The sequence below is a fragment of the Nelumbo nucifera genome, chromosome 7, assembly GCF_055504915.1.
Source record: "Nelumbo nucifera cultivar China Antique chromosome 7, China Antique-T2T, whole genome shotgun sequence".
In the NCBI taxonomy this organism is placed as follows: domain Eukaryota; kingdom Viridiplantae; phylum Streptophyta; class Magnoliopsida; order Proteales; family Nelumbonaceae; genus Nelumbo; species Nelumbo nucifera.
In genome coordinates this window covers 14,142,855-14,169,344 of record NC_142655.1, presented here as the reverse complement: position 1 = coordinate 14,169,344, position 26,490 = coordinate 14,142,855, and the positions used below count along the sequence as shown (strand labels likewise).

General features: G+C 37.6%; 1 protein-coding gene across 7 annotated transcripts in view; it reads right to left on the bottom strand.

Annotated features, from left to right (window-relative positions):
- Positions 1-26,490, bottom strand: part of LOC104611349 (protein SABRE-like) — a 132,552-nt gene that overhangs the window by 13,791 nt on the left and 92,271 nt on the right. For all 7 annotated transcript variants that reach the window (XM_088891685.1, XM_088891688.1, XM_088891690.1 and 4 more), the window contains 4 exons: positions 19,795-20,151; positions 19,552-19,670; positions 18,203-18,458; positions 1,366-1,590 (listed from right to left, as the gene is read on the bottom strand). In XM_088891685.1, the coding sequence (XP_088747811.1) occupies positions 1,366-1,590; positions 18,203-18,458; positions 19,552-19,670; positions 19,795-20,151 (957 nt within the window). The remainder of the gene's footprint in view (positions 1-1,365; positions 1,591-18,202; positions 18,459-19,551; positions 19,671-19,794; positions 20,152-26,490) is intronic.

The following is a 26,490-nucleotide window of genomic DNA, read 5'->3' as shown; positions in this document are numbered from 1 at the left end:
TTGTACAGTTTTGCATCTTCATCACACTTCCAGTCCACACTCTGATAATGAGGGGTGAATTTTTGCATAGTGTCGCAAATAGACGATTCTGCCTGTAGCTGGTAGATTTTTGCATAGTGTTGCAGTTCCGAATATGTTGATTTTGCTTGTTCCCAGATCTCATTTTCCATTTCAACCCACATGAAATTCCTTCTTATTTGAGGTTGCATAGAAACTAAAAGCCAAGACATGACCATGCTGTTTTCCTGGTTCCATTTGTCATATTCAGCACTCCCAAAATGTGATTCTTTGATACTCCCATTAATATAACCTATATTTCCCCTTACAGTGATGTACAGCTTGATCCCTCTTGACCATTCTAAATAATTTAAACCATCAAGAGGAATAACAGCCATGGGAAAGGATAGGTCCACACCCCCACTCATTCCATTCAACATTGAGGAAACACCGGATGTAGCAGAATCATCACCACTCATGATTTCAGATTCAAAAACAACTCTTAAATGGGGTACACAGCCTTAAAGAAATTCAACACTAAGGGGGGAACAATTTTTTTTTCTTCAGAAACACACCTCCTTTTGTAAAAACACAGGTGCTGTTACAGCACCAACAGGTCATCCCTTGACTTACAAGCTCAACACAAGTGCTGCCACAGTGCATACAGGTCATCTCTTGACCTACGCATCAACAGGGCTGCTGTTACAGCAAGTACTGGTCACTTTCTGACCCTCAGTTCACCATAAAAGCTGCTGTTGCAGCACACAAAAAGGTCCTCACGACCTACAGTTTCACAGGGATCAGTCGACCCCACAAAAAAGGAAAGAAAGAGGTGCTGATCATCTCACATCCAATCGGCAGACCTAGTACAGGTTCTGCCCTGGCACACGACCAGAAAAAAAAGGTAAGAGAGAGAGAGAGTAAAGTTACTTCAATGTGTGAGATCTTCAATCAGCCGAACAGCAGATGAGGGCGGCAGATCTGGAAATCTGGTGGGAAGAAGAAAAAAAACTGTTCACTCGACTTCTCCTTTCAGATCTGATAGTCCCGCTCTGATACCATGTTATGCAGGAGAGAAGAATGGAAGAAGAGAGAAAAGAGAGAGAAGAAGAGAGAAGAGAGAACTGAGAGCAAAAGATACTGTTGGCTGCACAGCTTTTTTAATATATATACTAGGGCGACAGCAACTAAAATAAAAAAGAGTAAAAGTACAATAGTACCCCTCTGGTACTATACATAGGAAAAATAACAGTTGTTAACACATAGGATGTAATATTTTTCTTTTTTATTGAAATTTTATTTTTACTATAAAAAAATCATAGAAAAATGATACAACAAGCCATTCTTTTTCCATCTATATAAACTCACCATGTGATTTATCTCGGCCTCAGAAAAAGATTTACCATCCAAAAGCATGCTCCATGCCACTTTATTGATTCTCAAAGAAATACGCATGGCGCAGGAAGGGCTTTTATTCTTTTCCTTCTCCATCAACCGTACTTGTGCAGCTTTTTGCAAAGCCATCCTTAATGACACAGATGCTGCTTTACGAGATTTTTGAGTGTTTCCAAGCTCCTTCTTTAGGAATTGAACCTGAAAAAATTGATTTTTTTTTAGGATGTAAATATCTAATGAAAGAAAACTTCTATGTCTCACAACCAAGTTATAGATGACACTAAATTATAGAGATACATACATAAGTACATTGAAAACCTAACTGTTTCATGTCCTAGAATCCTTTTAACACCAAAGCCCACTCTGTGATCCTGAAGAAAATATCTATGCTTATCAGAGCAAGAAATTTTAAGGTTCCTTTAAAATCAGTACATCCCTTCTTCCTATATAACCTAAAAGATCACAAATGATATTTTCCAGAACATCCAGTCTCTTTCTTCAAATGGGACTGGATCGTTCTTAGTGCACCTGATGAGGCATATATGGAAGCCTTGGATTCCCCATGAAAATATAAGAGAAGTAATCCAAAACACTGTTGTACAAGCAAGGTTTAAAATGTCAATATCGATGGAAATGTCGCTTACCAAAATATAGGACATATGTCGGAAATGTCGAGGGGAAATATTGTAAAAATTAGAGACATTGTGGAAATATTATGAAATATGTGGAAATATGCAGTGATATTTTGTAAAATGATAAAAGAAGCATTAATACATATTTCTAGACAATTATCTTATTCCCAACCATTATATAAAGTTAAGAAACTAAGATCAATAACAAATTAGTAAATGACGGTTTACTGATTTATTATGCATTTTGATGTTTTTACAAGGTTATCTGATATTTTCTTTTCTTATTTTTAATTCTGATTTATTATAAATTCTAATATATTTATTTCACACTATTAAATAGAAATACATTGATTCTGATTTTTTAAATATTAAAGTTATAATACATTATGTTTTATTATAAATTTAATAAACCGATTCTCCTTTTTGTAGTATTAAGATTATGGTAAATTCTGATTTCTTATAAAACTTAATGAATTTATTATGATTTTTAATACTAAACTTATAATAAATTATGATTTAGTATAAAATTTAATAAATTTATTCTGATTTTTTATATTAAATGTAGAATATGATTTATTATAAAATTTAATAAACATTTTCTGATTTTAATAAATATTTTAAAAAATACTAACTAGTTAATATTTTATTACTTGAAAAATATTTTATATTTTATATTATACAGTAATTAATTTATTCTTTTGTTTTTATATTTTGTTAGTTCTTTTTTATAAATATTCTATTTGAAATATTAAATAGAAATTATTAATGGATTAATTTATATTAATATACTGTATTATAATAATATAATATACTAATATATTATATTATTAATGTACATTAGTTGACATAATAGGAAAAACTGTCTTTTTTTTTGGTTATTTGGACTGATTTGGTCAACATTTCTGAAATATAGGAAATGTCAACCGAAATAATGTAAATTTTATATTACCATCCATTTTCATGTCGGTGAGCCTCGACATTGACATATGTCGGGCGACATTAGCGACATTTGAAGCCATGTGTACAAGCAACAACATAAAAAAAGTGCTAGCCATTTTTTTTGGTCAATAACAGAAACTTTTATTAATAAAGAGATTAAAAAGGAGGATACAACAGGAAGGAGGGGTAAAATCTCTTAACCCTCCCTGAAAGTTTACTTCATATTACAAAGCTTCCCAGAAAAGAATAGCTCTTCCCACCCCTTGCTTAGCCAAAGAGTCTGCCAAGGAATTGGCACACCTTTTAGTCCACTGAAACTGAACTTCCATGTTTTGAATCAGACGTTTAATTTTCTTTTTCTCATTTAAGTATTTCCACAAACTGAAGTCTTCCTTCTGCAGCCACCTAATAACCAAGCTAGAGTCACCTTCCACCACCGGTTTTCTGATATTCAGCTGCTGTGCTCTTTTAATCCCTTCCAAGACTGCCAGTATTTCAGCCCTCAGAGAATCCCCCCACCCAATAGGCCCTGAATACATGGCAATAATTTGATCTTCTTCATCCCTGAAAGCTCCACCTATACCTGAAGGACCTGGGTTTCCTTAGCTGCTTCCATCAAAGTTCAATTTAGTGTAACCCAAGGGTGGAGGAGCCCAAATTGGAGAAGGGGTAGTTTTCAAGGGAGCTAACCAAGCCACTGCTTTAGTTCTTAATGATATCTCCTGCTGTGTAATCTTCAAAAAGCTTCAAGGTCTTAACCCAATGAGCCACCCTAATAGAAATCACTTCAATGATAGCTTCCTTATTTCTTTCTTTTTCAAGGAAGATTCTTTGATTTCTTTCCTCCCACACTGTCCAACATATTGCTGCTCTTACACATCTCCACAGAAATTTACCTCTCTTTTTTAACCCTCTCACTAACATAATGTTAAACAAGCTCTGCACACATGGAGGAGAGAACCACTTGCAACCAAAGAGAGAAAAAACCAGCACCAGATTTCTGATACAAAAGGATAGGAAACCATTAAGTGATAGCAGCTCTCACCATTCTCCTTACATAGGATGCACCAATGTGGGGACAAGCACCAATATGGCCTTTTCCTTTGAAGTAAGTCGCAAGTGTTAAATTTTTCTAGGAATGCTTCCTAGCAAAAAGAACCCACTCTGGGAGGAATTGGTCTACCCCAAATTTCCAAGACTAGAAAAGAGTGTTCGAAAGCCGGTTGGTACTGGGCTAACTCTTTGAAAAAGGAAGAGCAAGTAATGACACCTGAGGGGGAAGGAACCCAAATCCTATTATCCCTTCTAGAGGGATCAATAACCACCTCATCCAGGATCTTAAGCAAATCAGAAAAGGTGTTCAACTTGGAATCTCTAAGGGCCCTTCTAAAACCCAGGTTCAAAGTAGGGGATAGAAAGGTGGAAACAGGCTCATCTTTAAAACTCGAGAGGGAAAACAAAGCTAGAAATTGCTCTTTCAGAGGTGAGTTTCCTACCCAAGTATGTTCCCAATATTTCACAGAATTACCTAAACAAACGTCATACCTGATGAGTGGAAGGAATGAGGGTAAAATAGCATTGATTGACTTCCAAGGGGAAGCACTTGTAGCCCTCAATGAGACTCCCACATCCCATCCATCCGCTGCTTGCCCATGGATACTTAGAATTACTTGAGCCCACATATTATCCCTTTATTTTGTCAATCTCCATAGCCATTTCCCAGTAAAGCTTCATTCTTTTTCTGTAAATTACCCAATCCGAGCCCTCCATCACTTTTGGATTTGGTAACAATATCCCACCTAACTTTATGATCCCTTTTTTCCTTCCCTCGTTGCCATAGGAAGTCCCTCATTAATTTTTCCAAAACTTTGCACACTCCCACAGGAATTTTAAGTGCAGACAGGAAGTAAACTGGGAGATTAGCCAATGTGGACTTAATCAGAGTTATCCTACCACCCAAAGATAGGTAGTTTTTCTTCCAAGAAGCTAACCTGTTGGTGAATCTATCAATCACTGGATTCAAAGTTCCTTTTCGTCGGATTATTGCCTAGTGGAAGCCCCCAATATTTCAATGGCCACTGCGCAATCTCACACCCCAAAATTTGAGCCCTTTCTTCCACTTATCTCAAACTCATGTTGATACTAATCATGCAACTTTTATCAAAATTAACTTTAAGGTTAGTCACTTGTTCAAACACCTTGATCACCTGCTTGAGATTACTAGCCCACCTAATCTCATCCCCACCACAGAAAAGAATTGTATCATCCGCAAATTGTAAGTGTGTGACTAGAACACTATCCCTTCCAATTCTCCAACCTCTCACCAAGCTCCTAGAATATGCCCTTTCAATAAGTCTTCCCAGGACTTCAGCAATCAAGGTAAATAGGAAGGGGGAAAGGGGGTCCCCTTGCCTAATACCCCTAGTAGCTGGAAAGTGGTCTATCACCTTACCATTCACTAGAATGGAGTAATGGCAAGTCCTAATACACCCTTTCACCCAATTACACCACCTTTGTCCAAAACCGAGACACTTAAGGACTTCCAATAAACAAGACCAATCTACAAAGTCATATGCCTTTTCAAGATCCAATTTACACACCAGCCCTTTCTTCTCACTTCTTTTTAAATCTTCCACACTTTCATTTGCTATTAAGATTTGATCCACAATTTGTCTATTCTTCACAAAAGCACCTTGATTGGGGGAAATGATTGCGGGGAGAACCTCTCTAATTCTTCAAGATAGGACCTTGGCAATGATTTTATAGAGGCTATTCACCAAACTGATGGGTCTGGACTCTTTTGGGTGGCAAGCTCCCTCCTTTTTTGGAATTAACGCAATAAAAGTAGAAGTCAGACTTGGATTAACCACCCCTCTATCAAAGAATTCAGAGAAAACTCTTTGAATATCCTCAAGTATCTCCCAACAATCTTGATAAAAGGCCATCATGAAACCATCGGGACCCGGAGCTTTAGATCTATCCATAATCAATAGAGAAGATGGCAGCCCTCAAAATCTTTGAATATCTTCAAGTATCTTCCAACTCAAACTCTCTTTCCAACCCCACCTTCTACTCTTCAGGGAGCCTAGGCCATTCCAAACCTTCAATCTGTAGCCTGTTATTCAGGGGCCTTCTAAAAACAGATTTGGAGTGTTCCACAAAAGCCCCTTCAATCTCAGTCTGCTGAGTTAGAGAGTTGTACCATCAACCACCAACTTAGAAATGGAGTTCTTCTTCCTCTTGCCATTAGCTATGGCATGGAAGAATTTTGTATTCAAGTATCCTTCCTTCACCCACTTATGTCTAGACTTTTGCCTCTAGCTAATTTCTTCTTTGAAGAGGATGTCCTCCAAGTTTTTCCTCAACTCCCACCTCATCTCTTTATCACTTTCTCCAAAAGAACTTAGTTCTTCCTTTGCATCTAATTCCTCAATCTGGTTTATCAACTGTTGTTTTCTTTCTTCTAACCTCCCAAATTGAAGAATATTCCGTTCCTTAATTTTCAATTTCAATTCTTTTAAATTCCAATGGAATTTCATGCCTTCCCAATTTACCCTTGGGTTACTTTCATTCAACCACTCCTTTACTTTCTCCTTAAAGCCTGGGTGGTGCAGCCACATATTCTCAAATCTGAAGGGGGAAGGTCCTTTGTTTCCAGGCTCAAACTTGCTAATCTGAATTGGCCAATGGTCAGAAGTAACTCTGGGTAATGCCCTTGACATCATTTCTCCCCAATTGCTCTTCCCAATCTGCAGTGAGAAGAAATCTGTCTAGTTTTGAGCAGATTGGTTCAGCTTGGAGATTAGACCAGGTGAAACAATTATGTAAGAGATTCAGTTCCTTGAGCTGAAAAAGACTAATAAATTCGTTAAACTTCCTCATGCTAATGGTATTTCTTTGGCGCACCTTATTATACTCCTCATTGAATCTAATTACATTAAAATCCCCTCCAACACACCAAGGCCCTTCCCACAGTCTAATGGCTCCCAGTTCTTCCCATAACTCAGTCCTCTGTCTGTAACCATTAGGGCCATAAACATTAGTTAGGACCCATTCAAACCCATCTTCCACTTGTTTGAATTTGACAGAAACTGAGAATCTTCCGATTAATTCTTCAACTCCCTCAACAACTTCATCCTTCCACAAAGTAACTATCCCTCTAGAGGAGCCCCAAGAGGGGATTATTGCCCATCTGAGGCCATTTTCTCTCCACACACTTCTAGCCCACCTCCTGTCAAAGGTCATGAGCTTAGATTCCTGGATTAGGAAAATATCTGGATTTTCTCTCCTTAGTACCTCCTTTATTAATGCTCTCTTTCTTACGTTCCCCAAGCCTCTTACATTCCAAATTACAATCTTCATTACTTCAAATTAGGTTGCCCCCCCCCCCCCCTAAGGCCTTCTACCCTATCTTCCTCCTCTTCTTCCCCTACCCTTCCTTTCACTAAACTCTTTGTTCCCTTCTACATCCAACTTCAACCTCTTAACTTCACTAAACTTTCTTTTTCTCGTCTTGCCCTCTTTTTTTTGGTCTTCAAGTACCCTTTCAGATCATTCGGATTTTTAATTTGCACCCTAGATTTCCTACAAACTCAGCTAGAGATTCTTCTTTTTCTTTTCCTACTTCTGTTTCCTCTCTGTTCTCCTCTCTGGTTCTCTCTCTGTTCTCCTCTCCAGGCCTCTCCCTCAACATCTCATGCTCTACCTCTTCTTTAGCTACTTTAATCCAGCTTTCCTTGTTCTGATTCTCCTTTTCCTTCTCTAATTCTACTCTAGTCAACTCATTCCACTCTTCCATTATTATCTTCCATACCCTTTCCCCTCTCTCAACTTCCTCCTATGATTCCCTGTACCACCTACTCTATCACCTTCAAAAACATGGGCAAGCGGAAAGGATACAGGTCTAGGATCTGGAAGACAAACATCAGGGGTAGAGCAAAGGTTAGTACCAGAACCTGAAAGCATAAGCTTACATGGAACTGAAGATGAAGGAGACTCAACAATTGGTTGGGTTTCACAATTCGACATCAGAATGGGGTTTTGCATGGAGCAACCTACGCTTGATTCACACTCATTAATACTTCTGGAGCTCTGTCATTTTTCCCCTCCTAAAGTATCCTGGTTTGAAGACTGGTGATTGACCACTTTCGTCTCACAGATCCCTTGCCCAATGCTCAAATTCTGGCTTGGTAATTCTCTTTCCAAAGTTAGGTTTTCCTGCTTCTCATCCAAGAAGTGCTAAGCTCAATTAACAATTCACTCTCAACAGAGGGTCTTGGCACAGAAGTAACCTCTTCTAGATCTTCAGAAAAAAATGGCAGTATTAAAAGTGTCTTCCGAGGAGTCATAGTTAATCCATCCATCGTCTTCTTCAAATTCCTCCTCTTTCCGAAAAAGTAGACCCTTACCAACTTGAATAACCACTATTTTAGCTTGGGTAATCTCCAAAATTTTCAATACCTACAAGAAAGATCACATGTTTATAGAATCATATTACTTAAAATATTCCTTTGGGTCCTCCATCCATATTGTTTGGTCTTCATTTCAAGATCCATGAATGCCTCTTTCTAAGGCTTTTAAATTTGGCATTCACAAGTATTCTTGTATCTTCCTTTGCAATAAAAGGCCTTTGAATTTAGGCTCCATACGATCTCTATACTTCCTACCTCAAATAAATTGTTAATCACGTTTTTTTTTTTGGCTAAGGTATCCACAAGAACATTGGCCCAATACAATATATTCTTTCAAGAGTTTCAAAGACTAAAAAGCCATTACCTAATGTTGGTCCTAATATCTTGGGTCTTGGGAGCTATGGACTGGATTAGACTGAACTTTTGGCTTTTTTATGAGCAAATAATTTGAAAAACTTACTGGTTTCAATTCATGATTCAGATGACAATATGAATAGTTTAAAGCACATGTATACATACAAATACACATATTTGGAAGAAGAAATACTAGAAGATACAATGATCAAAAAACTTGACATAGAAGTGATATGAGTTTATTATAGGCATCACAAATTATTTTACATAAAAACAAAAAAAAAAGGCCTTTTTGTGATTCACTAGGTAGGACCATTACAAAGTACAACCCATGTGTCATCCAGGCAGAAATATATAGTTTGAAAACCCTAAATTGTATGGAATATAATGCCCCATTCTGTGCACACATGCAAGGGTTCATGAGTTTCCAAAGATAACAATGACAATTTGTGCTCTAGGGCCATTACCCAATGTTGGTTGCAACTTGCAACTATCCAGGGTCTTAGCAGGGGTGGACTAGATATAGACCTAACCTTTGGCATTTTCTGGAGAAAGTGGTTATTGAGTTATTCTCATACTTGAACCACATTATCATGCTTTCCAGCTTAAGATTTTACCATTGCACCAAGTGAAGGCCCCTTTTGTGCAAAACCTACATCTATAGAGGATAATTCTCTCTCTCCTCCCTTCTTTCTCTTTTATCTTTTTTTGTAGAAGTATGTAGTTGTGCATCCCCTTCTTTCTCCTTTTCTCACCCCTTTTTTAGAGTATTAATGAAATTTCAAACTGAAAGATAAAAGTAATACCCATAAACCTAACAAATCATTTTCTCCAATTTATACAACTGTGAATTTCTTATTGAAAAGACAATTTTGGAACCTCTACTCTTACTGATTTTCATTACTATTTATATTTTAGGAATTCTAAAGATGCTATTATACCTCATATATTTTCAATTATTTTTAGGTAAAATAGATACATCTTCAAATTTGAGGATCTTTCACTCCATGCTCTGGTCACTTAGGTATAGAATATGGAAATAAATTTCTAAAATAACCATCAGAAGGACAATAATGAATGTAGAACTGAGTGTTGCAAGAAAAAAGATAGAAATACACAGTAAAATCATACCATGAAAGTGGAATCTGCATTAGTAATACAGTTTCAAAAGAAAATGGAAATGAATGAAGTCTGGTGAACCAAATGGTTATGCCCAAAAAAAGCCAGAAACAGAAGAAAATCTCCCTAGTTTATTTGATTCCATATTCCATTTTTTTATGGTAAAGGTAAATTTCATCAAACCAAAAAAGAATTAAAAGCATAAGGTGAATACGAATCACTTCAAAAGAAAGAAAACAACTTTCCACATTATTTTTTAAGCATGATGAAACTATTAGCTTTTCAGCCATCAATATTGAACTTCCCAAGTTCTATCTTTGAAAGGAACATAAAAATCACTACATGCAAAGGAAATATATTCAGACATAATTTATTAAGAATAACCAAATTTTCTAAAATAGATAAGTATTTACTCCGAATATCAATATGTGGTTGTCTTTGCTATGAATTTCAATTTGGAGGAAAGTGTAGTTAGGATATGCAAGTGATTGGAGCATATAAGGAGACATTCCTTCTACTTCTGCAATTACATTTAGTATCACATTATGGTGTGCTAAAAAATAAATAAATAAAGGATGGCAATGAAAAACCAATACCATTTATTTGAGGTATGAAGGTAAATTTTGACAAGAATTGTGTGGTTGGGGTTAATATGGATGAGAGGGAGGTAGAAAAAAGGGCAGAGATTTTGGGCTGTGTGGTATCTCATTGGCCTTTGACTTATTTGAGATTACCATTGGGAAACAATCTGAGAAACAACTTTTGGAACCCAGTGATTGACAAATTCACAAAGAAATTAGCTTCTTGGAAGAAGAATTATCTTTCCTTGGGTGGGAGGATTACTTTGGTAAAGTCCATTTTATCCAACTTACTAGTGCATTTCCTTTTGGTGTTTAAGATAACATAAGAAGTGAGTAGAAGGATGGAAAAGTTAATGAAGGATTTTCTATGGGAACTAGCGGAAGAGAAAAGGGATCATAGAGTGAGTTGGAGGTGGGTACTAGAAGTAAGAATAATGGGCTTTAGGTATAGGAAACATCCAAAAAAGAAATGAGGATTTATTGGGAAAATGGTTATGGAGATTGCCAGTGGATAAGGATAAGCTGTGGGCCAAGGTAATTCTTAGCATTCTTGGGCAAGTGACTAATGGTTAGGATGTGGGAGTATTGGATAGGGCCACAAGAGCTTCTCCTTGGAAATATATTCATGCAATTCTACCTTCCTTCTTACCTTTTATTAGGTATGATTCGTGCTCTGGTTATCTGGTGAAATTTTGGGAGCATGCCTAGGTGGGGGACTCTTCTTTGAAAGAACAATTCCTTTCTTTGTTTTCCTTGCCGAGGATTAAAATTGAGCACGTTTCCTTCCCACTCTAGTTTTGGGTTTGAGTGGTATTTGGGCTTTAAAGGGGATCTCATAGATTCTAATTTGAACAATATTTCGGCCTTGATCCAAATCTTGGAAGGGGTGGTGTTAGATCCCAGTCCCACAAGGGTGGATAACCAAATCTGGACTTTATCCTCCACTGGTGTCTTTTCTTGTTCATGCTTCTTTAGAGCTCTAGTTCAGCCCGTTGTTGGCCTGTTTTTCTTTTTGACAGTGGGGTTGTCTCTATTGCCCACACTGTGTTTGTAAAAAGGGCTATTTCAGCAATACCAAGTGGTATTTACCTTGAAGTCCAGTTTTGAAAAGGTACTTCGGCTGAGTGCCTAGAAGTTTCTGTTTATTTCTTGAAGGCTGAACTTAGTGTGTTGCCTTCTTGTGGTTGGCTGAACTCAGTGTGTTGCCTTCTTGTGGTCGGCTGAACTCTGTTATTGCTTGTCCTTATTCAGTATACTTGTAGAAGTCATCTGAAATCATATTTGGAGTGTTTACATGATGTACTCCTCAGAGTTTGAAAACAAAAGTGGTGCTGAATATGGACTGGTTCAGGGGACTCCAAGTGATTCCTTATTGACTGTGACCACAGTTAAACTAGATGGAACTAATTATCTGGCATGGTCACAATCAGTAAAGATTCATGTATGTAGTAGAGAAAAGTGGGGGTTCATTTCCGGGAGTAAGAAGGCTCCCCCAGAAGATGATCCATCCTACGAGAAGTGGATGCAAGAAAATTGCACTGTCATTGGATGGCTTGTGAACTCAATGCAGCCACAAATCAGTCAACACTACCTATGGATGAATTCAGCAAAAGAAATTTGGGACAATGTTGCAGAAACCTATTTCCAAAAACTCAATGTGGCCCGAGCATATAAATTGAGAAGTGATGTAAAGAATTTAAGGCAAGGGGAGAAACCTCTTGCTGTATATTTCTCAACCCTGAAGTCCCTATGGCAAGAGATTGACCTAATAGAAGCTGTAACTTGGGACACCACCAATGATGCAGAGACCTACAGAAAATTGGTTGAAAGGAACAGGGTATTTGAGTTCTTAACTGGACTAAACCCAGAATATGATATCACAAAACAAAATATTCTTTCCAAGGAGTGTGTCTCTTTGTCACAAGCTTATGCATTGGTGAGTAATGAAGAGAGCAGAAGGGCTGTCCAGGTTCAAGGGGCTGATATTAATGATCACTTTGCCAATATGGGGATTAAACCTAAAGGGAATGCTGGAACTTCTGGTGGCACAGGAAAGAAAGAAGTTATATGTGAGTACTGCAAGAAGCCGAAACACACCAAAGACAAGTGCTGGAAATTACATCCTAATCTTGTTCCCATTCGGTTTCAGAAAAAACATGATAGTAAAATATCAGGAAGTGCAAATGTAGCTGCCGGACCAGATAGTGAAGAGATGTCTGCTTCTGCACAGTTGGCAGCCCTGAGAGCAGAATATGAAAAGTTTGGGAAGATGATCAGTCAGCTGAGTGATGTGACCTCTCCTTCCAACCCTTCAGGAAATTCTACTGCTTCAGCATTTGCTCATTTAGGTATAAGGGCTTCTGCCAATCATGCTACCACTTCAGGTAATCTCAAGATCCCTTGGATTATTGACTCAGGTGCTTCTGACCATATGACCAATCTGTCTACCTTGTTTGTTTCATATGACTTACTTCCTGGACGTTATAAAATCATTTTAGCTGATGGCTCACTTGCCCCTATCTCTGGTAAGGGAACCATCAAGGCTACGGATTCCTTGTTCCTACCTTCTGCCCTCCATGTACCTAAACTAAATACAAATCTGTTGTCTGTGAGTAGTTTAACCAAGTCACTAAACTGTTGTGTAACATTTTTTCCTTCCTACTGTGTTTTTCAGGATCTGGAGTCTCAGAAGGTGATTGGGAGTGGCCAAGAGGCGAACGGAATATACCTGCTTGATACTCCGGGACAATGCACTGATCATCTTGGGAATATTGCTCTCGGATCTGTCTCTTCAGAGTCTGTTAGTTGGATTATGTTGTGTCATTGTCGTTTTGGTCATCTGTCTTTTCCTGCCTTGAGTCATCTATTCCCTGAACTGTTTAAGGGGATTAGTTTGTCCAGTCTTCATTGTGAGTCTTGTGAATTGTCAAAGCATTGTAGAAACAGTTATCCTTTGAGCAATAAAAGATCTTCTGTTCCTTTTAATATTGTGCATTCTGATGTGTGGGGACCTTACCACTTACCCTCCATGGGTGGCTACAAATATTTTATCCTATTTATTGATGATTTTTCTCGGTTCACTTGGATATTCCTGATGAAATCCCGTGATGAAGTTCCAAGACTTGTAAAACAATTCCATGAATTTGTTCTAACCCAATTTGATACCAGGATTAAAATCTTTAGATCGGACAATGCAAAAGAATACTTTGAGAAAAACCTATCCTACTATCTTTCTGACATGGGGGTTATTCACCAAAGCTCATGTGCTAGGACCCCAGAACAGAATGGGGTTTGCTGAGAGGAAAAATAGGCATATTGTTGAAGTTGCCAGAAGTATCTTATTTGTCTCACATGTTCCTACCATGTTTTGGGGTGATGCTGTTCTTACTGCTACCTACCTTATAAACCATATGCCATCCAGGGTTTTGGGGTTTAAGTCTCCCTTCACTCTTCTTCATCCGGACAAGGACCTTTTTCCTGTTCCTATTCGTGTCTTTGGTTGCACCTGTTATGTTCATGTTCCAAGTGTCCAAAGGCATAAATTTGAACCCAAAGCTCAAAAGTGTATCTTCCTTGGTTATTCCCCCACACAGAAGGGTTATTGTTGTTTTGATCCAAAGTCTGGCAATCGGTATGTCTCAATGGATGTCACCTTTGATGAACTTTCCCCCTTTTATGGTTCCTCTCCAAAAGGACATTGTCCACAGGGGGAGGATTTGTCACAGGTGTTTGCTCTTCCTCTTCCTGTCCCTGTTGAGTCTCTTGATGTGTCTGCCTCTCCTTCAAATGCATCAAGGGTGGATCAATCGTTCCATTCTCCTTGTCCCGGTACTCTACCTCCTTGTCCTATCCTCAATCCCAAGGTGTATCAAAGGCAAAGATCCAGAAATGTGCAGGTTGTTTCTCCTACAACACATGAGCCTCATACACTTCCAGTCACAGAAGAGACAACAGGTACTGTTTCAGCACCTTTGGATTCATCCTTCCCTGACCTTGATATTCCTATTGCTGTTAGAAAAGGAAAACGGAAGTGCACCGCACACTGCATTTCCAAGCACCTTTCTTACAGTTTGCTTTCACCTTCATACTATGCCTATCTCTCTTCTGTTGCTTCTCACCCTATTCCCAAGTTTGTGTCAGAAGCTCTTAAGATTCCAGAATGGAGGGATGCTATGAGATCTGAAATCGATGCCCTACACAAGGATGACACATGGGAAGTGGTGGATTTGCCTGAAGGGAAGGATCCAGTTGGTTGCAAGTGGGTCTTTACTATCAAATACCGAGCTGATGGCACCATTGAAAGGTACAAGGCCAGGCTGGTTGCAAAAGGCTATACACAGACATATGGGATTGATTATTTAGAGACCTTTGCACCTGTTGCCGATATGACATCTGTGAGGGTTCTTCTATCTTTAGCTGCTCACTTTGACTGGCCCCTTTACCAATTGGATGTGAAGAATGCATTTCTGAATGGTGAATTACATGAGGAGGTTTACATGTCTCTTCCTCCAGGGATGTATGGAACTGATATGAAAGGGAAGGTATGCAGGCTGAAGAAATCTTTTTATGGACTAAAACAGCCCCCTAGAGCATGGTTTGAGAGATTTAGAACAACACTTGTTAACTTTGGTTATGTGCAGACACAGTCCGATCATACTCTTTTTGTGAAGATGAGTGGACCTCTGGCAGTATACCTCATTGTGTATGTAGATGATATTGTAGTGACTGGTAATGATGTTTCAGGACTTCATGATCTAAAATCTTTTCTCCATACAGAGTTTGAGATTAAAGATTTGGGGGAATTAAGATACTTTCTTGGCATAGAAGTGGCTCGATCCAAGGATGGGATTCTTATCTCCCAAAGGAAGTATGTTCTTGACTTGCTCTCTGAAACTGGAAAGATGGGTGCTAGACCAGTTGCTACTCCTATTGATATGAGTCATAAACTCTCAGCCTCAGAAGGGACATTGTTAGAAGACAAAGGAATCTTTCAGAGACTTCTTGGGAAACTTTTGTACCTATGCATAACTCGGCCAGATATTGCATATGCAGTCAGTTGCATTAGCCAATTCATGCATGCTCCCCGAGACACTCATATGGCAGCTGCAGAGAGAATTCTATGTTATTTGAAGGGCTCCCCCGGAAAGGGTATTCTGTTTGCCAAGCATGGTCATATGAAACTTGAAGCCTACACCGATGCTGACTGGGCCGGAAACATTGATGACAGAAGATCTACTTTTGGGTATTGCAGCTTGGTAGCTGGTAATGTTGTTTCTTGGAGAAGCAAGAAACAATCGGTTGTTGCTCGGTCTTCTGCTGAAGCAGAATACAGGGCCATGGCACATGGAGTTTCTGAATTATTATGGCTCAAATCTTTGTTGGAAGAACTTGGAGTTGAATATGACAAGCCAATGATGTTGTACTGTGATAATCAGGCTGCCATCAACATTGCTCACAACCTAGTGCAACATGATAGAACCAAGCATATTGAAGTTGATCGACACTTCATTAGGGAAAGGGTCTCTTCGGGTGAAGTGTGTCTTCCTTTCATCACATCTGAAGGACAGTTGGCAGATTTTCTCACCAAAGGCATTCTCAAGGCAAAACTTCAGCATGATACCAACAAGCTTGGCATGATTGACATCTATGCTCAGCTTGAGGGGGAGTGTAGAGAAGATGGGCCGAATGGCCCATAGGTTGTTTATTCTTTCTTGTTTTTTATGTTTCTTTTCTGTAATGGGCCTTATTCTGGGCCCATCCCATCAATATTAAGTTCTTTGTAAACTCTTGCCCAACTAAGGGCCTCCTTGTAATTATTCAAATATATCTAAATAAAATAGTGTTAGGGTGCTGAGAGAGAGTAAGTTCGAAACTCTCTTCTCAGACCCTCATTGCTGAACTCTCAGCTCTCCTCTCTTCAGTTTTCTTCAAGGACTATTTTGACAAGAAAGGCATCAAAAGCTAGTGGAAAAATTGACATATCTACCTTTTACTCGGCTTAATATAGCTTATGCGGTACATGTTGTGAGCTAGTTTATGCATGCTCCCAAGATTCCCCACATGAAAGCAATTAAAAGGATCCTTAGGTATTTGAAGACCTGTCAACGAAGGGAAGCCTGTTCAAGAGGCATAATAAACTTGAGATAGAAGCATATATTGATGTAGATTGGGTTGGATTGATTGGAGATAGGAAATCTACTTCCAGATATTGCACATTTGTTGAGGGGAACCTGGTTACTTGTAGAAGTAGAAAGCAAAATGGGGTTGCAAGATCCAGTGCAGAAGCTGAATATTAGGCTATGGCCCATGGTGTTGTAGAACTATTGTGGATTAGAAATCTTCTAGGTGAGCTGGGAATGAATATTGATGGTCCTATCAAGTTGTACTGTGAGAACTAGGCTACAATCAAAATTGCAAATAACCCTGTACAGCATGATAGGACTAAAAACATTGAGATTGATCAACATTTTCTGAGAGAAAGAATTGTCTTAGGCAAGCTTTTCATTCCTTACACACCCTCAGAGATGCATATTGCTGATGTTTTGACAAAATGCCTGTCTCAATGAAGTTCTTTGGTTTACATGTCAAGCTAAACATGACTGACATCTATGCTTAGCTTGAGGGGGAGTGTTGTAACAAGTGGCTGTATGTTAATGGGCCTATTTGTCTTAATTACATTTCAGCTCTCGACACTGTTATGGGCCTTTAGTTATTGGGCCTGAACTGGTTTTATTGTTTTATTTCCTAGGTGTCCCATTACTAATCAGGGGCAGCCTAGTCCATTTGTTGTAATATTCAAATGTTAATATAAATTAACTTCTAGGGCCAGCTGAGAACACTTTTACCACCCAGGCACCCGCACACTCTTCTCTTCTTGCTCTTCTTCTCTAGCAAAGCAGTAAACAAACGGAGCCAATGAATTTTCCCTGGAAAGGAAAGAAGTAAAGGAGCTATCCTTAAAACCATTATTGTTAGAGTGACTCACTGGGTGAAGTCTTTGGATCTATTTGAGGGTATTTTTGCCAATGTTTTGGTTAGTAACTGGAAGGAAGTGACCAATTCTGCCCCTCTCAAAATATTGAATGGTCCACTTTGGTTCCCACCAGAAGCTGAGTTCATCAAGTTGAATTTTGATGGGAGTAGTGAAGGTAATCCAGGCCCATCTGGTGTTGGTGGAGTATTTAGGGATGATGAAGGAAATGTTATTGCATTATCTTTGGCTGATTCATTTAGACTTGAGATATGGAATTAATGGAAGGGGTAAGAAGAGCAAAAGAACTGATTGTTGAAAGTGGCTCAAATCTGGTCATTTGTTGGCTACAAAAAGAGAATGGAATGTGGAAAGTTGCCAATGAGAAGAAGAAGTTCAAGACATGGAGATAAAACTACAATGGGTGAAGTGGATTGCTCATTCCTTTGCTGATGTACTTGTAAAAGAAGGGTGGGAAGGGACAATTTATTTTGGGTTGTATTGTAACCTGATTTCATTTTGGGGAGGGTTAGAGAGTTTACCCCTCTTCTCTTTCTCTTGTATCTGTTCCTTCTTTTCATTAATAAAATTATTTCTGTTATTGATAAAAAAAATCAATACCAACCTTCAAGTCTAATGTTTAGATTTACTACATATACACTATGAGAAACAAATATCTGTAAGAATAATAGAAGAATCCAAACTAGATAATTGTGGACCTTTCCATATCTAGGTATTTCATAAAGCTGAACTTTTTTTACAGGTAACAGTTAAAAGTTTTATTAATTAAAGTGAAACTATTACCAGTGTGGATCTTCCACAAGTCAGCATCCACAAATTTTCTTCCTTTTCTGGAGAAAAGCCTGTATTCCCAGATGCATCACTACAAGCAGACAATCTCCTAATATCATCAAACAACAAGTTCCGCTCTCGTTCTTTTTGTTCAAGTTCTATTTTTGCAAGTTCTACCTCTTCCACACCATCTGGGACCACCTCATCTGCCTCTTCTTCAGTGTCTTCATCATCATCAGCAAGGTATGAAATGTTACTTTTCTGAGGCCTATATCAGACAATTTGCATCTAAAGTCAAGAACAAGAAAAACAAAGCTTCCAAACTAATGCAATTTATTTTAGGTCTTTATGCTATTGAACTACTCTATCTGATTTAAATTTTTCATTAGCAGTCACTCACAAGTGTCACATTTCAGGAGTGTAGTGCACAGCTTTGCAGAAATATATAAGGTCATTACCCAATGTTGGGCTGGAGTTGGATATGGTTTTATTTTATAGGCCTAAGCAATTAATTGTTGCAAGAAATTCTAAAATAAATGATACAACAGCAACTTAGGAATGTATGATCTTTGTTAGAACTATTGGTTAACTAAGATATGCTAGTTTGTAATCCATCTCTTAACTAATATTATAAAGTCATAGAAGTTCAGAACAAAAAATTGGCAAATAGCAAGTTGTTATCTTACATGAAAATCCAGAAAGTTTCCATTCAGATTAGGATTGCAACTTGAATGGGCTCGGGCTGAGAATTTTTTAAATTTTGAATGGGTCTAGCCTGAGGGCCTGGGTCCAGTGCAGTGTAAATTCTTCAAGTAGGGTATCTGACTTTCACCCCTAATTCAGGGTGTCACTGACTTTATAAGCTTCATGTGATACAGGATTTAGTCCATTCTATTAGCATGCTCATTAAGGAGGTATTTGGTACCATGGTTGCTTTGGGTAGAAACAGTGCTATGTTGATGCCACATACGTGTTAAGAGTTCCATAGAAAATTTTCTTTTTGGCTGGAAATTGTTTTGAGTCAAAACAGTTGTAACAATAACATGGAAATCCATGTCAGGGGTGTCTCCAGAAACATCCATTTGACGTTTTCTGCTCCAGGAGGAAACACATTTCCCATCAAACACACATTTTCCACTGAACAAGACTCGAGCATGAAATATGGTGCTTGTGTTTTAAGCGTAGACAATGTCTCAACCCAAAACACTGTTGAAATACCAACTTCCAAACACAACCTAAATCTTTCTCTAATTTCTAACATATTGTTCCTTGATTTCAAGGTTTAGGAAAGGTTGTAGCTTAAAAAAAGATTGAAAATCATAAGAACAAAACAGTACAGGGGTAAAGATGGATATCCTTACCTGGGAGCACGTGCTAGAAGAAGATTTGTCAGTACATCCACCATAACCTGAAACTGGCGAGATGTCATTGTGGCAGTTATATCAGGAGAGTTGAAGGAGAGCTCCTTTAATGGCTTCACCTGCAGAAAATGAAAATCCAAAAGAGGTTTAATGAATCTTGATAGCATGGTGCATGTTAACTACCAGTATTTGAAGAAGAAAAACCCCAGAAAACAACATAGATCTAGGAAAGTTGTACCAAACCTTCAAATCTGCAGTTCCACCTTTGTGTCTTGTATATCTAAAATACATTGTGCAAGGCATGAACACTCTTTCAAGTAAAGCACCAGTACGCTTTACTTTTGGAGAGCTTCTAAGGATTTTTGGTAGCCATTGAATTCCAGCCCCTGGATCAACATCTGTTGGTGCTACATGAGCTTGCACATGCTCCAGAATCACAGATAACTCTGCGCGGTTCCATGTCATTTCTGGTTGTGACTCAGGAGCAGACACGCTTCCAGTAACAAGTGTTTTTTCAATCATCTCAAAACCAACATGAACAACTGAATGAAATGAACGGGCCAAGACTCGGCCACTAGCTGCAGCAAACAGAAATCTTCCCTGGTAGAGAAATGAAGGTGAAACTAGAAAATGAGTTCTATTTAGTAGTAGCAAGAAGACATATCATAAAATTTAGAGTATGCATGATCATCAAATTATCAGACACATCAAAATTTACTAACTTATTCCTATAACTCCTCTCTAGAGATTCAGCCCATTTTATTCTTTATTCTTTTTTTTTTTGGGGGGGGGGAGGAAATAAAAAGAAGGGCAAGGAAACGCTATACAACTATACAATGACACAGTACAGGTTAGATTCATGTTGTCATTTGTGTCAAACAATATTCTAGATCAACCATTCGGAGACTTAAAAGATCTTCCATCATATTCTTTTGGGGACAGACAATCAAGAGATAAGAAAGAACTCATGCTATTTAATCACATGATCCATGGCTTAGTGGACTTAAATAATAAACCACTCTTTCTATCCAAATAGACCGATATAAGACAAATATCAATAAAGAGAAAAGAATATGGCCCATGTGCTGAAAGAATATGGCCCATTTTGTTCATCTGGCATTTGTGGGGTGCTAAGGAATGAAAATGGAACCATATTAGAAATATACTCCAGTCCAATTTGAACTGAGGATTCATTTAGATCCAAAGTACTTGCATTGTTACAGGGGCTGTGTATGTGAAAGCCACTTAACTTAAAAAATGTAATGGTGAAGATGAATCAAAGGTGATGTTGGGATGGATGTTGATGAATACCCAAGGATATTTGCAATACAGGCATATCTTGAGAGAGATAACACACTTGGCAAGTAATTTGGACTCAACTTTTCATTGGGTCCAAAGAGTGGCAAATAGTTTGGCTGATGCATTGGCCAAACAAGGGGAGAGTAGGGATCAAATGTATTGGTCTCAATTGTAATATGAGTTAGTGATGTAAGCTAGAGGGACAGATGGTTTCATGCTAGCCTTTACTTTGGGATGTATGGCATATCATATTCATTTATTAATTTAATAAAATTGAACAGTAATCAATAGAAAAAACTTATTTTGTTCCAAACAAAAGTGCACCTCTCCAACATTGTTCCTATCTACCTCAATAAATCCCCCCTCCCCTCCAATGCATTTCCAATATCTGTAAAAGTTGATCTGCACCAAACAAAGATTTTGTCCCACCAAACATAACCTGTAGGAACCTTCATCATGCCATAAGAGGCTCGCCATCTCTCGAGATGTAAGTCTTTGGCCATAGAATATCCTTTGGATATGACCAAGAACGTGCAAAAGTTGTGTTTCTAATAAAAGAACAAACAGGAATGAACCTCTTCATAGCCTCCTAACTCCTGGTTTATGAGTACAAGACCAGCCTACTGTCACCCAACAATTGACCTCCTTGGGCCAAGGGCATGTATCATTAATCCTCTTGATCACACAGCCATGAAGGAACGTCTTTTGTGCCTCAATCCCTTCACCACTCATGAGAACTCCATTAAGAGACCCAACTGCCTGGACAGTTGTCCTCCCTTGCTCCTCAATTCCTTATACCGCTAGACATCCCTTATTTTGGGAGGATGTCATTGGAACAGTCTCATCTTGGATGGCTGCCCACAAGGAGTCCAAGGAACTTTGAATATTTTTTCACTTGATTCCATGTATTTATGTGTATGTGTGGTATATGTATATATGCATGTGTGTATATATAAACACATCTTTTATACATTTTCACACATACACATACACATGTACTAAGCATCCTTTTTCTTGGTAATTATTATTAGATATGGAATAGCATGAGATATATACAATATGCTAAAACATTCCTAGGTATTGGTTCAGCCATCTAACCACACATGTGCTATCTAAGGAAAATTGTGAAACCACCTTGCATCTACTATTCTCCTGTTCTTTTGTAATAGTATTTGGGAATTTTTTTTTTTTTTGCTTTACACTGACGCTATGTCGTCTCCCCAAACAGAGATGGACACTTTGTTTTAACAAAGCTTTTTTCTACCTGAGAAAGAAATGGGGGATTGTGGAGTTGTGTTAAATTTTCAATGAATTTCAAGTAAGCCATCAAAAAAAAAAATATTGTGGAGGTGCATTAGAGCATCCATATTATTGACAATCTGGAAATAATAGAATGCTAATATCTTTCAAGACAAAATATCAATCCAAATAGATTAATTGGCCTGAGCACAATTAGTGTTATTCATTGGATGAAAACAGGAGAATAATTTTCATGCTTTTCTAAAGATGATATCATCAAAAGCTAGTCTATGGATTGGTGATTTCAACTTCAGCAGGAAGAATTAGAACCAACATAACTTGGACCCCTCCCTCACAAAGAAAAATAAAGCTGAATTTGGATGGTTGCAGTATCAAAATATCCTGGGGTGTCTGGTATAGGTTGTGCTTTCAGGGATGATGATAGAGATACTTTACCGGTCTTAGGATTGGAGTTGAAAACTCTATTAGATACAAACTACAGGTAGCAATAGATTAGCTAAAACATCAGATTTTTGGAGAATTCTTGTAGAAGGAGATTCGAAATCTATAATCTGCTTCGAGAAAGGAGAAACGACAGGACCTTGGAACCTTATACATTTGATTAGGGAGGCAAGACTCCTAATCCATATGTTATACATCTCTACATTGTACATTTTAATACGGTTAGTAAAATTTTGATGCAGATGGTTTTCATCAATAGTCAAACTTCCAGGTAGAAATCTCATATGTAATTTCTTATAATCCAACCATTTATAAACTTGAAATTTGGATACTAAAGCTCAAGAGGCCCTCCAAATCTCAAGCCAATCACACTACAAGAAGGCTTTCACCAAGAACTCAAGGGAGCTGGGAGGTTACTGTTTCTGGATTTCTAGGACAGTCAAAGTTAAAATCAAAAGTTTGACCAATGGGCCCCACATATAGGGTCGCCAAGTCATAGTATTTGAGGTTCAAGTTTCATGTTAATTGAGTTAGTGGTTAATGAATTATAATAGTTCTTTGAGTTATGGAAACTTGAGGTTATTTTGTTTTTTTCCCCTCATTTCTTCAATACAAGGGTATAGCTTAATTAATGAAGTCTGGTGCCTCTTGGTAGTGTCCAGGAGCATTCATGTTAATTGAGTTAGTGGTTAATGAATTATAATAGTTCTTTGAGTTATGGAAACTTGAGGTTATTTTGTTTTTTTCCCCTCGTTTCTTCAATACACGGGTATAGCTTAATTAATGAAGTCTGGTGCCTCTTGGTAGTGTCCGGGAGCATGGATTCAACCTCCAAATGATGAAATTTTTGCCTTTTGTGATACACATTTTTTTTTAAAGAAAGAAGCTATCAAGAATGAGTTGTTCCAGCAGTATGAGGGGACTGAAGTCATGGTTAAAGATGTCAATAAGGACATTCATGGAAGTACCAAAGGAATTGGGGAAATGCAAGCAGACCAGAAATTCATGAATGCACTAAGTGAGAAACATCCCAGAATCTATTCCACAGGTGATTGGGGATTGGGGATTGGGATTAGGATGGTGTATTAGACTCTTTCTTTGTGAAGCTAAAATTTCTTTGTTTTTGTTGTTGTACTTTGTTACATTACATGTTAAACTTTAATGTTATTATGGTCACATGATTTGTATTTAAAGCACCTTGTACTCTATATGCATGCATTACAGGATGAGAACATACAAGTACTATGTTGTGTTTGGGGGCAAGAGTTCCATGAATCTATGACATATGGCCTGAATGCCAAATGCAAGTGGTAGGGTATAGTGAGTGTTCCTACCATTTTTATGCTTCAAAAGAAGAGGTTGAGCATGCATTCCATACACATGAATGATTATTTAATAGAAATGAAAGGGAAATATCTAAAGAAAAACTATGCAACATGTTAGAAAAATCATGCCTCCAACCCAGTTCCAGTCATTTGTATATGCATTGCTCAAGTTTCTCGTAGGGGTACTTGTAGGATTCCTAGGATCTTTCATTTACTAGAGGTGAACTATTATGTGGTGACCTCTATATTTTCCCTTATCTAGTTGGATGTTTTTCTATTTTAGCAGATAGTACTTTACATATTTATGTATGCTGCCTATGTCAATTGAATATTTTCCTTTGAACTTTGTGTAGGGGTATCTACACGAATGGTTATATCTAAATGCTTATGAAGTTTGATAATTTAAATATGTTGGGAAATTTCATTTTTAGGGACACAATCATATTTTCACCATTTTTTACTATTAAATGTATTTAATATTTTACTTGTACTTTACATATTTATGTATGTTGCTTGTGTCACTTGAATATTTGGTTATATATAAATGCTTACAAACTCTGATAATTTAATTATTTTGGGTATAATTAAATTAATTGGGCTTTCAGTGGACCGATTGGGATAGCCTCTTCAACAAAGGCCGGAGTCATGGCAGCACTAATTGCAATCAGAATTGCAAGATATCTGGGCTATCAGAACATTCTCATAAAAGGAGATTCGGCAAATACCATCAAGTGGCTAGCTGACCCTGGTAGTGGCCCATGGGCTTTAGCTCATTTTTTGGCTGAAGCTAGAGATATCCTCTCTAACTTAAATGCACAGTTGGGCTGGATCCCTAGGGAGCTAAACTTTGCTCTGGATGGCCTAGCAAAAGTTGGTGCTCACAGGGATTTCTTGTTTAGTGATAGCTTTCTTCCTACTTAACCTTTGAGTTGTAATTTCTGTGTACATCTTCTCATGTACTTCCTGTTTCATTAATAAAGTTACCATATTTTTCAAAAAATGTTGGGCAATTTCATTTTTAGGGGCGTTATCATATTTTCACCATTTTTTACTATTAAATGTATTTAATATTTTACTAGTAAGTATGGTTATAAGGTTTTACCATTTATTTCAAATTATTCATATTTTTTTTTTACTTTTTTTGTATTTTTAAATATTTGTTATCAATAAATATATTTTGCATAAGTTTTATTTATCATTGTTATGAATAATTATTTATTCTTCTTAATCAATGAACATATTATTATATTTTTTCATTTATATATAAGTATTAATATTTTTCATATTTTGTTGTTTTTTAAATATTTTAGTTATTTTCAAATTACTCATTCTAATTTTTTTTACTTGATGCAGATTTTTCTTTCCAATTTTGTCATTAAACGTATGCATTATTTAATCATTAAATATGTTATTAATTTTTGTCATTTAAATTTACTTATTCATATATATATATATATATATATTTAATTTTAATTTTTATTATTTTACTATTTTTAATTATTTTTATTTTACTGTTGTTAATAATTCACTATTTTATTCAAATTATAATGTTCAGTGACAACAAGATTCAAAAGTACCAAACAGATTCATTATGAAGGGTAAAATTGTAAAACACACATCTCTCGGAAGTCACAGCATTCAGATCAACAAACAATTCCACCATGCATTCAGAGATGTGCATAAGCATAAAAGCAAACTTTCCAAAGTTTGAGCACAAAGCTTTTTCAGAGGACTTTTGCTTTCCAGGGATCGGTTACCCAATGCCATCTTAGGAGACTATAATAAAGGCTCCTAAAGCTATTCACACCACTATTCGTCTTATTCATATTAAATTTATTTTCTGCTTCAGCAATAATGTTTAATCTTCTTCATTTATTCTCTATAGTTAACTTCTATTAAGAACTGGCTAATTTGCTCTTAAGCTAACTCTATCAATTGTTGCAAGAGATCTTTCTTCTTCTATTAAGAACTGGTTACATTAAATTTGTTTATCGAATAATGCTCCCAGATCACCATTGGTCATCCATAAACAACCTAAGAGACTGCTTTCAAAAAAAAAAACTAATAGACTAGAGATCAAAATTTCAACTTCTCCAATCTACACTCTCTTCATGAAATGATATTAGAAACTCTCTACAAAAATACCATTACTACTTGTCAATGCTCACCACTGAGTCAGTGGTGAGAATTTACTCTCATTATGTTTGTTCTACTGTGATTTTAGACACATTAACTCTCATTCCGTCAAGATCAATCTTCCACATACTTATATTCTACAGAAATGCCCTGAAACTGTTCCTGCCTTGTTGTCACGGGGGTAGTTCTACAGCGGAAGAAACCCGTGCGGCGTCCTGGCCAAGGCAGGCCAGGACAAGCCTTTCTGCGCTTGGAGACTAGGAGTTGCCCGATGGGATGGCTCCACCAACGTCAGTAGCACTGGATCATGACCTCAAGTCCAATGGCCGGGGCACTCTCCTGGCTCAGACCGGTCCATGGGAGGCGCCGCTTACGTGCTAAAGGGGGACAACCATAATGGAAGGCGACCATGCGCCGATGAGGTGACTTGGCACCGATGAGAAGGGTCTCCTGTATGCCGATGATGACAGGCACCTGT